This window comes from Choristoneura fumiferana, chromosome 10 (genome assembly GCF_025370935.1).
Source record: "Choristoneura fumiferana chromosome 10, NRCan_CFum_1, whole genome shotgun sequence".
In the NCBI taxonomy this organism is placed as follows: domain Eukaryota; kingdom Metazoa; phylum Arthropoda; class Insecta; order Lepidoptera; family Tortricidae; genus Choristoneura; species Choristoneura fumiferana.
In genome coordinates, this window is record NC_133481.1 from 15,445,492 (window position 1) to 15,463,651 (window position 18,160).

The 18,160-nt window shown below is 34.9% G+C and overlaps 1 protein-coding gene across 2 annotated transcripts in view; it reads right to left on the reverse strand.

The window, feature by feature from the left end:
* Window positions 1-18,160, reverse strand: part of LOC141432176 (cell adhesion molecule CEACAM1-like) — a 35,540-nt gene that overhangs the window by 4,731 nt on the left and 12,649 nt on the right. For both annotated transcript variants that reach the window (XM_074093655.1, XM_074093656.1), the window contains exons 2-5: window positions 10,852-10,931; window positions 7,438-7,646; window positions 4,308-4,518; window positions 1,390-1,517 (exon numbers count right to left, since the gene is read on the reverse strand). In XM_074093655.1, the coding sequence (XP_073949756.1) occupies window positions 1,390-1,517; window positions 4,308-4,518; window positions 7,438-7,646; window positions 10,852-10,909 (606 nt within the window). In that variant the 5' untranslated portion in view covers window positions 10,910-10,931. The remainder of the gene's footprint in view (window positions 1-1,389; window positions 1,518-4,307; window positions 4,519-7,437; window positions 7,647-10,851; window positions 10,932-18,160) is intronic.

Sequence of the window (18,160 nt, forward strand, 5' to 3'; positions counted from 1 at the left end):
AAAGATAAACGTAGTTTTGAACGCCATTGGCAACTATGGTTAGCTATAATTTCGGTAACTTATAAATAGGATAAAAAATTTAGAACCCAACCAAAACCAAAATCCTTCAAACAGACGTCTTAAATTCGTCTATTTTATGTATGAAAAAAAAACATTGCTTTTTTGAGACCAATGCCAATTGAAAAATTGCGTAGTTACAAGTAATATATAATACTATTAAATATCATTATTCCACTTAACATTAATTGATCTAGTCCCAAACTAAGCAAAGCTTGTACTATGGATACTAGGCAACGGATAAACATACTTATACAGATATATACTCATACTCATCCAAGACCGCGAGAAAAAATATTCGTATTATTCATACAAATATCTGCCCCGGCCGGGGATCGAACCCAGTTCGATTCGACCTCAAGCTTCGTAGTCAGATTCTCTAACTACTTGGCCATTCGGTCGTCAAATAAATAAACTGGATCATGGATGAAGATTTATTTGATAGTACTTGTTAGATAAAGTTCTCCAAAATTAAGTATTAAAACTGAATCCAAACATGAGCTTTTCAGACACTATCAATTCTTCTTATAAGAATCAGCGTCGTATTTCACGACAATATTGACAGTATTAGGGTATATTAATTTAAAGTGAAATATCGATACCATTGATAATCTATCGATTTTCTCACAGCACTACGATTGATGTTCCGCAAAGCAATGAATACTTGAATCGCGGTGGAATAAACCATTGTCAGCTCGGTTCTGCCTTCCGAGTATACTTTAGGATGTTAGATATTTGCTCCTTTGAAATACGTAAATTGAAGTTTCAAATAAATTAATGCTTTTCACAAACAATAATAGCAATTCAGTAGGTCATGAGAAGTAAATACAGATGGTTACATAACTCTGTAATAATCATCTTTGTATACCAACATAATGCCCCACTGCACTGCACGGCAATGAAAAGAGCGAGGAAGAAGAGGGCCCAGTATATATTGGAAACTTCATTGAATTTCTTCGCATGCGTATGCATTCCTCACAATGTTTCCTTCACTGTGTAAAGCTCGTGGTAAATTTCAAATATAATTACGCTCATAAATCCCGAAAACTTAAAGGTGCGAGTCCAGGCTCAAACCCACGACCTTTTCCTTCGAAGGCTCAATACCTACCATAATACGAGAGACAGACTATTGCAGTTCCAATGCAGTTGTAACACGCGTACAGCTATTTTTTTTTTCAACTAAAACTCTCCATGATTGACCCCTATGTGATATAAAGTGCAGATGATAAAGGTGTGTATCTCACTGATTCTAGTTGCAAAAACTAGGAGCTAAACGTTTTTAAAGCGACATACGAGTAGTTGTTAAATTGACAAAGATATCTTAACCCTTACCTTCCCTCTGTGGGTCCAATTAATCGTGCTGGGGGGTTCCGGAGTGTGCTTCACTATACACGTAAGATTTATCGTTGAACCCGCGTAGATGAACAAGTCTGGTCCACCTAGGATTTCCGTTTCTGGTGCTGAGAACAAACACACGAGTGTATACTGTGGAGTGTGGAACAAAAAAATGTAAGACGTATTTCTCTAATGTGTTAGGCTACATTATTAAAATTATACAAAATATTGAACACGTCATTTTTCTTTTGTCGACACAACAAAAAATGATGAATAGCTCGACAAGTTCTGTGTGTTTTTTTAATGATAATTTAATTGACGGTACCGTGAATCAGTAAAAAATTAAATTATCTCTATTATGACACAAGTTAATAACAGTACCTACCATACAATATTGCTAATTCAAGCTAATTAGGATTTAGTAAAAAATATATACCTCGATGAGTTTCTTGCCGGATCCTTCTCAACAGAGGTTTTTCCGAACCGGTGGTACATTTTTTTGACATTCATAAGTGCTTGTTATAGCCTAAATTGAATAAAGATATTTTGACTTTGACTTTGACCTTGAATATGTGCAGCAACGCTGGTTTTCCGTGAAGCCTAAGAATCAAATAAATAAATTAAGTTACTCAAATCTAACTCAACATACTAAGTTGCTACGTTTAAATAAAATCTGCAATCTTTCCGAGCAAACACCAAATGTAAGATTAGCTCTTTGACACGAGCGCATAGGCAAACACGGCATGTTGGTGACAGAGTGGAAGCAAACAATGCCCTGTCGGGTAAAGCGTCCCATTTAACTTCGCCTCTAGTACATTACGAAGGCATTAAGGAATTACTTTCCCTTCAATTTTTCGCTCCACTTTTCCCTTTGACGTATGAACGACTGCGAAACATAATCCACGCTACGTCTTGAATCTTTGCAGATAAATAATATAAAATAGGTGATGTTTAATGTTTCATATAAGATGTTTTTAACAAAGGTTTTTGATAAGGGAATAAATTAAGGACATAAGAGATAGTTGCTCCAGCTATTTCGCGCTTTTGTGTATGTTTTTAAAAATCTCAATCACATTTTTTTACCTGCTCCTGTACCTAAACGAAAAAATGGAACTGTGCGGCTTGCGCGTCTGTCTGTCTGTTACAGCCGATATATACAGAAAGTAGATTTGTATTAAATAAAAAGGAATATTGTGAGCATCTGAGATTTTTAATAACTTCAAAATGAATAACCACGCTAACACAGACGAGTAATATTTACCTCGACGTTTTGGCAACATACATTGGCCGTGGTCACGAGTGTGTGTTAGCGTGATAAGTCCCGTTTGTAGTATTTTGACTATGAGTGAAAATAACGATAGTTTAAAACGTCAATTCGTTTTGAAGTTATACATATAGTTATTTGTGTCACAAGGGAGCAAAATGGTGTATTTACGGTGAGGGCGTACATTGAATCCAGAATGTAGCGAAGGATACTGCAATAGAATCCTGAGCGTAGCGAGGGATTCTAAAGTAGAATCCTGAGCGTAATGAGGGATTCAAGTGTTAACGCCCAAGATGAAAATAATTTTGCTCCCGAGTCGCTCATACAACTTTTCACACCGAGCATTAAGAAACTTGAGAAAAATAAATTCTAAATATTATTAAAGAACAACCAGCATAGAAAATGGCGTAGCTTTACAATTATCACCTTCAAAAAATGGCATTTGCAATAAAACACTTAGAAAAGCCTTGAACAGAAAAGTTGTACTTTGCTTCCTCTCGTCAGGGAGGAAAAGTTACTTTTCTGAAGGAGAGGTGTGAAAAATATATTTTTTAATTGACGATAATACAATGGCGAAAATTTGTCGTCCCTCCCCCCATATTTCGGATACTACCTACTGGGTTCAAAATTTTGAAAAAAAATACTATGATGAGTTCGTTGCCAAAAGATTACAGGAAAACTCCTAAGAAATAATGTGGTTTAATTTAGGGGCACAATTAAAAATACATAACATATTAAAATATTTTTCTGACGGAACCCTCTCTAAACGAATTTGACTTGCATTTTTCAGTTTTTTTTTCTACATAAATCAGACAGTGCCTGCCTAATAATGTCAATAAAATACTTTATAACGGCGAAGGATAAAACCATTTCCATTCAATTTCCTTTTCTTGACTTGTTTGCACTATAGCCATGAGATCGTCTAAGCTAAGCCATGCTAAGTCGTACTGCCAGTCCATTGATTAAAACGACACTGTTCTGAGCAATGGAGCTCTGACAGGCGCTTCACCGAACTTGACGACCTTCTAATTGGAGTCGTATCCGGTTTGCACTAGCTCGTTCCAGTTAAGCCGGCGTTTGCAGTAAGCTCGCCACTTGATATCCGTGTAACTTGTCACACTTATGATTTAGTTGGATTATTTAAACTTGTGAATAAAATTACATTGTTACGCGTAGGATGTTTCTAACTGTATGTTAAGTAATGGTTAAACTACATAGATAGTATGTTGTATGTTTTAAACGGCCGATTGACTGTCGGCGTATAAAGATCTGCTGATGATACCTCGAAGAGAGGTGAGACACTTATATGGACTATTTTTATCAGTGGTTTTAGTTGGGGGTTAAGTGCGTTTGCGTTATTTTTTGTATTTTTCCAACAGGGGAAGGGCAGGAAAATTACTATCTTCACTATAGAGCAGGTTGTGGTCTAACTAATAAAAGGTCTTACCATTGATATTGAGGAAGACAATGTGATCAACAGGCGGCGTGGTGGAGATTTGGCACTCATATAAGTCTAACTAGACATGTCTTACCGACAATGTTGAGGAAGATAGCGTGCCCGGCAGGTGGCGTGGAAGGTCTGGCACTCAAACAAGACAGACTCTCTTCGCTGTAGGTACAGCTTTGATGGTCTACCTAAATATTGTCTCACCGACGATGTTGAGGAAGACAGCGTGCCCGACAGGCGGCGTGGTGGAGATCTGGCACTCGTACTGGCCGGAGTCGCGGCGCTGCGGGCTGCGGATGCGCAGCGCCCACTCCTCGGAGCGCGGCTTGTGCTGCGCCTCGAAGCGCTGGTCCGAGGTGTACGTGTAGCGGCCCACTGTCAGCAGGTGGATGTCGCGGTGACGAACCCATGACACCTGGACAACAAAACAAAATTTGACAATGAAATCCCACTAAATCTGTCTGTTCATTTGTTTTTTACCACTTCACGTCAAAATCGTCCAACCTATTTGGGTGAAATTTGGTATACAGATATTTTGAGTGCCGGGGAAGGAAATTATTTTTTTTTTAAAATTGCATAGTTACCTCAGGATAGCAATCGGAGTCGCGGGCAACAGCTAGTAAATAATATGGCAAAAAATGGTCATTAGTATTAGTGCTTATGAGCAAAAAATACAACTGGCATGCAAATACAGGGGGTTAAAATTATCTGACGGATAAATGTGATGCCGTCCTGATTGTTTTGTTTGAATAGACGGAGACGGCATCACATTTATCCTTCAAATAAAGTTAAACAATGGGTGGTGAAAAAGCCCCTTATCTTATTTTCTGGGATAAAGTACCTAGTCGAAAAGTTTGGTTTTCCATCGGGAAAAGTCGGATCTCAATCCGATACGACGACACCCGAAGTGGCAACCAATCATTATTCTACTAAATGAGTGATAATTTCGTATTAATATGAAAAATTTATTATTCAGCGTCAAATAAAATGAAAACCGGCCAAGAGCGTGTAGGAAACGCCCAAAATAGGGTTCCGTAGCCATTACGAAAAAATAAGTAATATTTTTCTAAAATCTTCCAAGTTTAGGTATATTTTATACCTTAGGCTGCTATTTACTTTTAAACTACTAATAAATCTCAAGCCAACTTAGCCGTTATAGTTTTCCTTGAAAGTTTGATATACTTACCACCATTCTGATTTTTTTCCAATTTTTCCACCCACCGGTTTAGATTTTAGTGGGGGGGGGACGCTCAATTATAATGAAAGTTTGCACTTTAAAGTTGAATATTTTGCGAACAAATCACTGAATCGAAAAACCGTTTTTGCAACCCCTTAATGATTTTAAGGCCTATCCAACGATACCCCACACTACAAGGTTGGATGAGAAAAAAAAAACACCCCATTTTACGTCCATGGGAGGTACACCAAAAAAAACTTTTTTGAAACTTTCTATTACACCATTTCGTCGGCATAGTTTACATACATATTCGTGCAAAATTACAGCTTTCTAGCATTGATAGTCCCTGAGCAAAGCCGCGGACGGACAGACAGATAGACAGACATGGCGAAACTATAAGGGTTCCGTTTTTGTCATTTTGGCTCCGGAACCATAAAAATGTACGGTTCTGAAGCTTATTGAGAGACCACGATAAATAACAACTTTTCGCAAAAATACGATGGAACTACATCAGTAAATTTAATCATAATCTACAATGTATATTACAATGTAAACAAAGCCTGCTTATGAACGAAAAAGTTAACATTTTTGAGACGTCAATTTATTTTAAAACAAATATATGGCGGAACTTTTTAATAAGTTGACTTTATTGAAGTGGTGGCGTCTTAAATTTTGTATTTTCTTTCTTTCTTTTATTTAAATAAAGTAAAAGATTACCAATATTTTTGAAAAGTAAGTATAAAATGGTATATCTATTTCTATTCTGTCTTATATAAGCTCGATTTAAAAACATAATTATTTTTTGCCCTTTTTCCTCGTAGTACCACCAACTTGTTCCACCCCACCAGTGATACTAGATGGTATTGTCATATTTCGTCATACCACTGAATAATAATTGTTGCTTTTTTTTACAATTCACGATATACTTAACAAAGCTAACGATCGATTCAAAAATTCCGTAAAACATGTAAATCAAATTACTTACAACTCGTCCCGTCGGAAGACAAAAAGCAAAACAAGTAAGCAACTTAATTTCTAAATACGTGTGAGCGCTCCCAAACATAATGTAATCATAGAGTTTATGAAATTGAAACTTTGAGCGTATTTCGTACCGTGGAATGTTCTGGAACGTTCTACGCTCAAATTTAAACGCTTATGGAGCGGAGATTGAACTGTTTCAGCATGTAACGTTTTCACACTCGGTTTTGGTGCAAAATTTGGTGCAATTAAAACTTATGAGCTCCATTTTTGTCATATAAAAAGGGGATATTAGTTTGCGGGAACTGTTTTAACTTTAAAAGCATATTGTTTATGTTATTAGCAACAGAAGTGAAAGCAGTGTCTCGTCCATTATAGCGTATTAAACACTACAAACTTTTACCTCACATACTTTCAACAGTTCGAAAATCGTAATTTTACATTTTCGCTTTTAAATCACCTGTTAAGAGTTTGTTATAACTTGGAGTATTTAATAAAAATTAGTTAAACGTTATTTGGATACAGTTAAGATAAAAATAACGTGAACAGTTTAATATCTTGCTACTTTCAGTAATTCCAAACAGCTCAAACTGCCCTAGCATTGTTATTTGCTGCGATAAAGTGTTCAGTTATTTATGAACTTTGAGTCAGACATTGGAATGCTTATAAAATTTTATTGAGAATTTCTAGATTTATTTATCTTATAACAACAGTTCAAAGAAAGATTTCAAAAGCATTGTATGTTTTCTTAGTATTTCTTACTGAAGTATTTCATGTCTGTAATCAATTGAAATTTTGGAAACCCTGTAGAAATGTTGGTATATAAAGTAGCCTATATGGTATTCCAGACTTTCAGCTATCTTACCAAACTTCGTTCAAAATTTCGGAAGGTTTCAAGAGTTCCCGTGAGAATTTTCAAAAAATACATCTTGAATTTCATTAAGGTAGCATGAAAAACAGCACTAATACTCCAAGGTTTCATTAGAAAAGTTACTATATAAAAGTTTTCTTAAATTTTCTGATTTTCCGGGCAACTTTCTCATTTTATTTTTCTGTAAAAACCTTTTGCAAAGTATTAGAAATAAAAAAATGTGTAAAATTGGTAGGTAAAGTTCTATTCAAGTGCGTGACTATGGAAACAGGGATTCATTTGTTATTGTTATAGGTAGTTGTACGAACGGTTCTATTCTGAAGATTCTTCACTTTACACAGCAGAGTGACGGGGTATCCCACTAGGCCGGTAACATTGTCAGGCGTGCTAGGGTCGAAGTATGGCGCCCCAGGGACTTGCGGCCAGTCTTCTAAGAACTCTGTTCGGAACCTTCTGGAAGACTCCGATACTGTGCTCTGATCCCTTGGCTTGTTGTTACCGCTATCTTGGCGGCAGACTGGAAAAAAAAAGTTTCGTTATGTGTTTTGTTTTCAAATGTTCAACTGCATCGAGGCGCGGGGTAAGGTTTTTTACTCATGGTGTTACCATATGAAAAATTTTAAAGACCGGGAAAAAGTTTTCCGAGAAATTTTAGCATTTGTCATAATTTTCAAAATGAAACTACCGTGAGACTCACTCATATTAAATAATATTGTCCCGAATAACTCACGTCTTAAATCGAGTTTAGCTCGACATGTTTCGGGCTAATCCGTAGCCCTTCTTCTTAGGAGCAACGCGACTCGGCGGCTGCTGCAACACGCGCGGGACAATATTATTTTACTTTTTGCATAATTCCAGATTTTTTTCTCTCAAACATAATAAACTATTCAATTAAAAATTCATAAATTATTAATAATTTTTTACATTAAAGATCTTGATTTTCAGAGGTAGTGGAGATGGATAGAGCGTAAAAAATGTAGCTACTGTATTTTATTAAAAACTCTGAGATCTCAGGACAGATCCATGGCCAAAAGGCAAAAATAAAACAAAATTAAGTATTTGTTTTGTTATTAGCAAAGTAGTTATTATAAGGGTTTTTTTTATTCATTTAGGGGACCTTCAAAAAAGGAGTACCTATCAATTTAAAATATTTAAACAAGATAGGTACCTATATTCATTTGAAATCAGCGGCGTCGAACATTGTAACGCTATCAAAAGAGCGGTGAACATTAAATTCGTACGAAACTTGATAACGAAATTAACTTGAGTTAAACTCGCTTTTGTTCGTTAAGTAAACGTAATCGTAAATCACGCGTAATTGTGAATATTCCGAGTCTACTATAAACAAAACGATAACTTCATTCATCTGGAAAAAGGGGAAGCTTGTCACGAGCTTGTTATTCTCTGAAATTGAAATGTTAAAATATTTGTAACGCGTTCAACTCCTTATGAACGTCTTTTTGGGGTAGATCAAAATAATCCTTTACTCTTGTTGCGCTCTTTGTATTTTATCGGTAATTTTTATCAATTTTTGTTTTCATTTAAGAATTAGTGTGTTTGTAATAAGTACCTAATAGAATAGCATTGCTCCTACATCGATTCATTTCGTTCGTTGTTTTCATTTTCAGTATCCATTCTTTTTTGAATGCAGAAAAACCTTATCATGAAACTAGTAAAATGATTTAGAAAATATTTATCTAGGTACTTATTACAACACCAGCACCATCACCATACTAATTTTCAAAGGTTACTTATAACCCGGCAAAAAGGCAAAATTTCCGGGGGCACAGAGTTAGAGGACATCAATTTGGGGGCAAAAGCAAATCAATTTCGTTTGAACTTAAATTCAACTATATATTTAGATAAATATTGCTATTTCAAAATGACCGCAAGATTCTTCAAAGATTCAAAGTCAAAGAACTTATCCAAAACTTTACTCAATGTATCGATAGTTCGACATCTGTTTGTTATGACTTCGATAGCTTGTTTAGACTACATTGGCTCTACCCAAAACTTCTAACTATTCTAGAAACTACACTGTAGAGAATAAAGAGCGCTCATTCATTCAAAGTTGGCCTGTAAATTATTCTCTTTATTTTTTAAAAAATAGTTCACAAACTTAGAAATATTACATTAAGTTTGTAGATTAAGATTTTACCTCAATTTAATTTTCATTTTTTATGAAACTAACTTTAATACTAAATTAATAATGAAATTAAAATAAAAAAATATAACGGCCATTTAAGACATAGCCTACTTGCTATAGGTAGGTACTTACAACGAGATTTTAAATGACAAATTTATAAAATAGCAGGCTGAGCTTTAGTATGTTTAAGTAAGCGGTCTTATTTCATTTTAGCTTTACTTATTTCCTTTTGATAAAACACGAACATTACGCGCAGTAAATTTCGATTCTACTCGTACCGTGATGTCCGTGATGTGTTTACGTCTTGGAACTGAATAAGATTCCGAATTTCATAATCATTCCTATCAAAACCTCCATCGATTGGAATCCGCGCACAATTGAAAAGCGTCAGTGACTAGATTAATGGTCGCGACGAACAGATTAAAAATTAATCGCGTTATCTGCTTAAAGAGCAGCTCAAAGAAATGGTGCGGAAAATGAAACGCTCCCAGTGGAGACGTAAATCTTGATTGTCAGCCAAAGCTTGATTAAGTGTTAAAATTTAAATTATGATCCTCGCTTTGTCCCGTGGACGGAAGGCTTTACAACACCGTTTTATGTCAACCCACGCGTTTTGCAAAATTTTATGTCCAACGTAATAAACCTCGTGCTCCATAGACCCATAATTTTGTTTATGTCTGACTGATCTTAATCTCTTTATCATAGAATATTCTACTTTCTACTCGTTACTTGGCAGTTTTATCTGTTTTTATTAGGGTGACCTTTTGTTAAGAGTCAAAAACCATTTATACTACATTATCATCACCATCATCATCATCATCATCATCATCGTCATCGTCGTCGTCAGCTGATAAGACGTCCACTGCTGGACCATGCCTCTCCCAAGAACTCCACAATGACCTTTCCTTCGCCACCCCTATCTACGTTTACGGACACTTTGCCACGTGTTTTGCGAAATTTAACGACCTACGTAATAAACCTCGTTCTCCATACACTCATAATTTAGTTAATGTCTGACTAATGTTATTACTATCTTTATTATGGAGTATTCTACTTCCTACTCGTTACTTGGCAACTTTATCTGTTTGTATCGCTGTTGTTGTTAAGAGTAGGTATAATACCATTCAATTTCATGCTTTGTGGTTTAGTAATAAAGTGTAAGTTGGCTGGCCGGAAACAATTTTCTCATACTGTACGAGCATGTCAGACTGTTTAAGAAAGAATGCAAATAATGGAAAAAAGAAACGATTTGGCCAAAAACTTATTCAAACTTAGTCCAAGTTAACGGAAACATAATACCATATCTATCTATTTCAAACTAAAATTTTCCCATACAACCGTTTTGAATATAAAAGTCGCTCTCAAATTCTGAAATTCAATTCACACAGGCACTCAATCATTTTCCATAAATACAAAAGTATTGTATTCTATTTCATCCATCAGCCATTCATTCAGTTCCGTCACCCTTTCACACTTTCAACAACAATTTAGGTCAAGTACGTGCAATCAGGGTTCATAAAGCTTCAAATCGTTTGAGGCGCTTACAAAACACTTATCAATCTGTCAAGACACTCACCTATAATGTACGAGAGAAAATGGACTGTAAAGAGGTAGACAGCCATGATTCGCGCCATCGTCGGAGCGGGGTCATTGAACCTGAAACAAAAGGATCTTTTAATAACCCCTTTTTAGAGTTCCGTTTGTAAATGGTTCCATAGGGATTCTATTTACGATGGCTCCGCTGCCTGTTCGTCCGTTTGTCACAGGGTGGTATCTTTTGAAACGTACTTAGCGTCTGCTACGTATTTTCATTACTAAGTGTATCATTTCATACTAGTGATGTTTTGCAGGTGGTAGGACCTTGTGCAAGGTCGCCCGGATTGCTACCACCATCTTGCTCGCTAATCCTGCCGTGAAGCAGCAGTGCGTGCACTGTTGTGTTTCGGTGTGGAGAGTAAGACAGCCGGTGAAATTACTGGCACTTGAGGTGGAATAATTTTTAATGGAAGTTCCCAAAAATTAAGTAGGTACATCGTTATTTTCATCGGCATTGCATTAAAAACAACTATGCCAAATTTCATGACTTTAAACCGAACAGTGGTGACTTCGACAAATTTATCCCATTTCCGTGGGAATATCGGGTTAAAAATAGCCTATGTGTTCAACGTCCTTATATACCTACTAAGTTTCATCCAAACCCGTTAGTTTTAGTACGAAGGAGTAACAAACATACATGTATACACACATTTTTACAGGGTGGCACAAAGACTGACATCTAAAAAAAATTGAGATGCCTCACATCTGGGCTATCCGAATATACCCCATGTATGTTAGCCGATTTTTTGTAGTTTTCGAGTAATTAATTTTTATTTATTTTTTTAAGAATTTTCGGGCCGAGCAGTTTATCATCATGTAACTTTTTTGTGACATTATCCTCATAAACTGCACTTTTACACATATAATAATCAGCTTCCCAACCTCGACGCAAGTTACAATAAAAGTGACCGCAAGTGAAAGTTTGATTTTGTAAAAAAAACCTAAAAATCTCAGAATTCAATGACCAGAAGTAATTTTAAAAACTTTCAGAATAATACAAAAAGTGACACTTATTACGTTTTAATGCTGGATTCGACTTTCAAACGTACTAAGGTAGTGAATGTTCGTGGATCAAAAAATAAAACAACACACTTTAATTATTCATATTAGATTTTCAAATATTCGGCCGTCAACTTCGATACATAGTCTACATCTCCTTAAAAAGTTCGCTCCTAGTCTCGGGAATGCATCTCTATTTTTTTTATTGTCCTTTTGCTTTCTTCTAATTTTTGTCTGAGTTCCGCTTCGGTGATTGATTCCCTTGAGTAAACTTCTTTGTAATATCCCGAGACAAAGAAGTCTACATATGAGATTCAAATCAAAATTCAAACCATAGAAAATAAATGTTTTTCGACATTTTTTTGAACTTTATTATATTATTATTGGTCACTTAAGTATTATTACTGAAATCGGTGTTATTGGAAAAATGTCTATTCTGACGAGTGAAGTACCTATTATAATACTTAAGTAAGAAACCCTTCGTGTGCGAGCCCTATTCGCACTTGGCCGGTTTTTAAACATGGCAGTAATGAAAGGAAGTGGTTCGGAGTCAACGTAGGCGGGATTTTGTTGTGACATAAGCTTATTTTTGATGAGTTAAGACAAAGAGCATTGCATTTACCGCGTTGAGAAGAAAATGCTTATTTTAATGCGTATGTTCGTTCAGCACGTTAGTGGAAAAGTACCTGACTTCATATTTTACGTTTATGTGAAAATTATGTCAAGTTCACATTGCTCTTAAAAAATTAAAGATATTTGAGTTATTTAATTATTAGACTTGAATAATCGAACCAACTTAGACAAGTTGAAAATCCCCGACATTATTATTTCAAGGTACAAAATCTCAAAAACGGCTGAGCCGATTGTAATGAAACATAGCTAAAAACTGCATCGAAATTAATCACTGCCACAGACAGACAGACATTGGCGTCAAACTTATAACACCCCTCTCTTGGGTCAGGGGTTAAAACTGGTAGCGGAAGCAAAACAATTGATAGCTGGTAGTTCATCAATTGGACTTCCACAAAGAAATGCCTGAATCTATCTATCAATTAGATAAATGAAATAACGTTTGAACTTTTAGGTGTATAGTATATTGTTCCCCATTTTACTAATATTCGAACAAGAGCATAAATTAACTCAGAATACTTAACATTGAACTTCTACCCTTGTGATTTCAAAGTCATTGAACAATTTTCAGCATACTTAATTTAAGGTGAAGGTCTGACCTCTAGAAAATGGTTTTCTGCAAAACCTCTGGAAAATTTTAGGCCGCGTATTTTAGGTTCGAAAAAGTAGGTACATTTTTGCTATTCCTGTCAGATGTATTACACTATCTTAAAATAGTTTTTGTCTGGAATCCTTTTAGTAATATACCTAATACAGGATTAGTCGAAAAGGTTTTCAGTAACAGACAGTCTTAAGATTTTGAGGACAACAATAGAATTTATGTCTGAAAAATACTTATTTTTTATGACTCAAACATTCTTACCATCGTATCCATAAATTAATGTAAAAATTAAAACAGTTTTGTATTATATGAGGTAAGTGAATAATACAACACCATGGGGCTTGTGTTCACTTTTATTAGTTAGTCTATTTGTGAGTTAATACATACGAGTATATAAGAGAGAGAAAAAAACAATGATTTTTTTTGTAGAATTAGCACCGTTTAATAGTTTTATTAATGGTGCAAATTTTACAAATAAGTACTAAATATTTATTCTTTAACACTGACGTACTCGTATATTCAAATTTTCATCTTTTCGAAATAAATGTGATGTGGATTTTCAACAGTTCTCTCTCAATCAGGTATTTTTTTTTTGAAAAAAAAAAAAAATTATGTCATTATGATTGCTTTTCCAAACTCCAGTCTTTTTGTATTTTTTATTTCAACTCCAAATTTGTTACTTTTACGGGTATCCCGTGAAAAACGACTGGTCTCTTTTTCTGGTTTTTCTGTGCATCCATGTCTCAGTTTGTATTTCCGATAATTATGTCATTGTAGTTTTAGAGGTGTAAATTTCTTATAACCAATTCAAAAAGTAAAAAATCGATTGTAAATTTCTATCGCCTCAGAAAGCTATAATATAGTATCAGGGAATATTACCTAGCTACGAGCATAATATTTTTCCAGGATCATGTAAATTTACCATTGTATGCAAGGCAAGTTGTAAACAACTATTTTTCGATTAATGAACGGTACCTAAAGTAAACTAATTGAAAAAAGTCTTAAAGATCTTGCACTCAAGAATCACTTCGAAACCTTGTTTTTTTTCTCCGACGCACCACACGTTAAAACAGCTAAGAACTTTTTTATTCACCAACTTCTAAGACAGCCTCAGTGTGTTATCGGCCAGGTATTTCTTCAACCTCAAATACTTGTTAAAGTTTTAAGACTCCTGGGCAAGGGAAGTTTAGAACTTCACTTGTTTCGCTTCACCGCTTGGACTCCCGGGTTTTACTTCCTGGCGAAACTTGTACATGTGTTTGTGAAGCTTCTTAGAGATCTTTTGTTAAGAAATTGAAGTTATAATTAAATAAATATTGTAGAAAGTAATAAAAAGACAAACAGTTTATGTAATACTAGCAAAATCGAGGTGGATGACATTGCTAGGAAAAAAAAAATCAAAGTTTTCTAGTACTTCACATTTTTCAGCGCTATTTCTTAAAAATTACACCCGGGCAAAGCCGGAGCGCGTTTATGTATCATATTTACAAATCATCCGTGAAAAATTATGTAACTGATGATGAATTTAACTCCGCATCCATCCGCTTAGTTTAAAAGATCTAAGCAAACAAACGGCGGGCAATGATTTTATTTTATAATAATGTAAAGATAACGCATCAAACTTGTAAAAAGCGTCCAAGTTTGTATCGAATCACACAATGTGCCGTACTGATACGCGGTAAAAATTCAGTAACTACCTATTATGTTTTGATTGACTGTTTTTTTTATATGCCGCCGAATAAACATTTTCTTTCTTTCTTTCTATTACTCGTAAACTTCTAAAGTCCACCAAGCTGTGATGGTTTAATTATACACAGAATTACATAATTATTATTACCGTCAAATGTTTATTTAAATTTTAAGCCCACCGTTAAGCTACTGCACTGAAAAGATGGGGAAGGGGACTTTGACCACGATAAAAATTTGCAATGGAGCACGGAATTCATTGTGCTAAATATTAAGTTTTACTAACATTCTTTATGCCGTCACACTCGTAGTGATGAGATGGATGTAGAAGGATATAAAATGCCGGTTTAGAGTCAATAGCGGTTCAATTAAAAGCCACGTCTAGGTATAGAATTAATTGATACGAGACTTAAGTTATTTTTCGAATATGGAACGTCGACTTTTATCTATATCTACATACTACAACATTATATTACTATAATATTAGTTTTTTACCTATACCGAGAATACATGACATGAGGCAGTTATTTACAGTATTGACAATATAGTCATACGTTTTCATTCAAAAGGGCGTCTGAGCTCATGTACAAAACGCTATACCGTAATAGGGTTAAAATGGGATTTAAATGATATCGATGATATTCCAGCCAGAATACTTAATGAAAATTATCTATTTAAGAATCAAATTCAAATTCAAACCATTAATTCTGTAAATAGGCTGAAATGGGCTCTTTTATACGTCATTTTTGTAAATTACCAGCGCTTCATCACTTTGCCAATCCACATTAGGTCTTTGTGGGAACTGCAACCCCTTTCGATTTCTAAGGCTTTGCCGAGTAGTGAATTATTCATAAGTCACACAAAATAGCGACCTAATTATTAAAAAGAGATAGATTCAAAGACAGTAGTTAACGAGGCAGCGAAAAAAAAACAAAATTTCAACTTATTTTCTGCCTAGTCATTATTTGAACGCAACCCATCTGCATCTAACTTAAGTAAGTCCCACATAAAGTGAAATTTGTATAGAGAAAACCTTTTTGAAGATTGGCTCGGGACTTCCTCATTCGGTAATGTTCGGCACCGCCGAACTGCGAGCTCGTATGTTTGCTGTTCAATTACTGAGTATCGGAATTACTTTGAAAACATGCGTAGCTACTGCTTCGAGGCTTATTACTCCTCGGCGAGTCTTCTTTGGAATTCAGTGAGTTTTTGTGTTGATCGATCACTTTAGATTTTGTTTATGTCTTTTGGGGTGATAAAAAAGAAAATAAGATCTTTGACTATATTAAGAACTATACTAATTTTATGAATTAAATTGCATGCGCCATGACGAGCAATTCTTAAATGAAGGTACGTGTAAGAAAACCTGAATTTAATTCATGAAGATCTTTGACTGTGAGAATTTAACAAATGTTAAGAAAAGGCCAATGGCAATGGCCAGTAAAATGGTTAACGGCTTGCCCAGAATTACGTTGTTTCATCTGATTACAAACAGGTTTGTTACTCTATCATAAATTTGGATAAAATTGGTAAACAGATAAATAGATTACGGATAAAACGCATAAGATACTTTTTGACACGTTTTACTATCTTTTTACATGTAACTAACAATGAATGTAAAGGAAACTTTCAACTTGATTTGCACCCACTTCTTACAAAACACAAACACAACTGATACAAAACTTAGCAATTATGCGTAGTTTTTAGGGTACCGGAGCCAAAATGGCAAAAACGGAACCCTTAAAGTATCGCCATGTCTGTCTGTCTGTCTGTCCGTCCAACCGCGGCTTTGCTCAAGGACTATCAATGCTAGAAAGCTGTAATTTTGCACGGATATACTCGTATATGTAAACTATGCCGACAAAATAGTGCAATAAAAACTAAAAAAAAATTTTTTTTAGGGTACCTCCCATAGACGTAAAGTGGTGATTTTTTTTTCTCATCCAATCCTATAGTGTGGGGTATCGTTGTATGGACGATTTTTCGATTCAGTGATTTGTTTGCGAAATATTGAACTTTAAAGTGCAAATTTTCATAAAAATAGAGCGTTCCCCCACTAAAATCTACTTATCTCTTGTCTATTCTAGTGAAATTGTGGATTAAAGGCTAATAAAAATATACTTTCTAACAAAATGGGAGCCAAATGCGAGTTTCATTGGTAAAACGAAAATACTAATAAATTCCAGTGATTTAAGAACATTCCTGGTCTAAAAAAAAGTTTAAGTACATAATACAACATTGCACAATACACAAAGGTACTTTTCGTACAACGAAATGTATTCAGATGAAAAAGCAAATATGCTTTTGATTTAATTTTACCAATAAAACTCAAGTGGCCCTTATTTTCTTTTTATTAGTCTAATAATAGGTTTTATTGTTTTTGAAACTAGGAGTAGGAACTCGGCAAAATATGGAGGTTGGAAAACTATGCATATATAGCTGTTGTAGTGCGCTCATAGTTCTATTGTAATGTCGTGCATTGTTCTGAAACCGATCATTAAACTATTTTTTTAAACGACATGCATCACATTTTTATAATAGCACGCAAACACCCGGCATTTTAATTTAGCGTTAACTTTAATATTGGCTGTTAACTGACGTTTACTTCCAGGAAATTGCAAAATTAAAATTTAATAGTCAATGTTAGTTTTTTAGTCTGTAATTTATCATGTTGCCCTAAATAAATACCCTGTTTAATATTATATTAATATAGTTAATACTATTTTACTGCTACTATGCAACGGAATTTGACAACATTTTCTGTAAACAAGAATGATAGACACATTTTTTGTTTCAGTTGTGTTGGCTACGTGAAAAAATGGCATGCAATAAAATATAATATTTATTATTATTAATGAGTATTATTAAAGGGGTGTGAATATTTACTAGCTGTTGCCTGCGACTTCGCCTGCATGGTCAATATGCAGTTAAAAGTGTGGGAATTTTACTTAAATATGATTGAAAACGATTTATTATCAATTACTGAGTGTGTAAACTTGGTCTTGCTCACGTCTCTCGAATCGTCCTGTGTTACATTCTCATTCTTTAAAAGAAAATTGAAGAAAACGTCACTATTTCATATTATTTAATACCCTCCCGTTTAACTTTTAAAACAAAAACACTATTAAAGTCATTAAATACTAATTTTATGATTTATATTCGAGTTTTGTTCGGCGTACTTTGATTTTACAGAAGCTCGATAATTCGGCACAGTTGCATGCGCGATGAACACGAGACGACTCGTCGGGACTCGTCGAGTCGACTCGTCATTGAGTCGTCTCGTGTCGTGATCATGGCGCATGCAACTGTGCCGAAATATCGAGCTTCTCTAAAATCAAGGTACGCGGAACAAAACCCGAATTTAAATCATAAA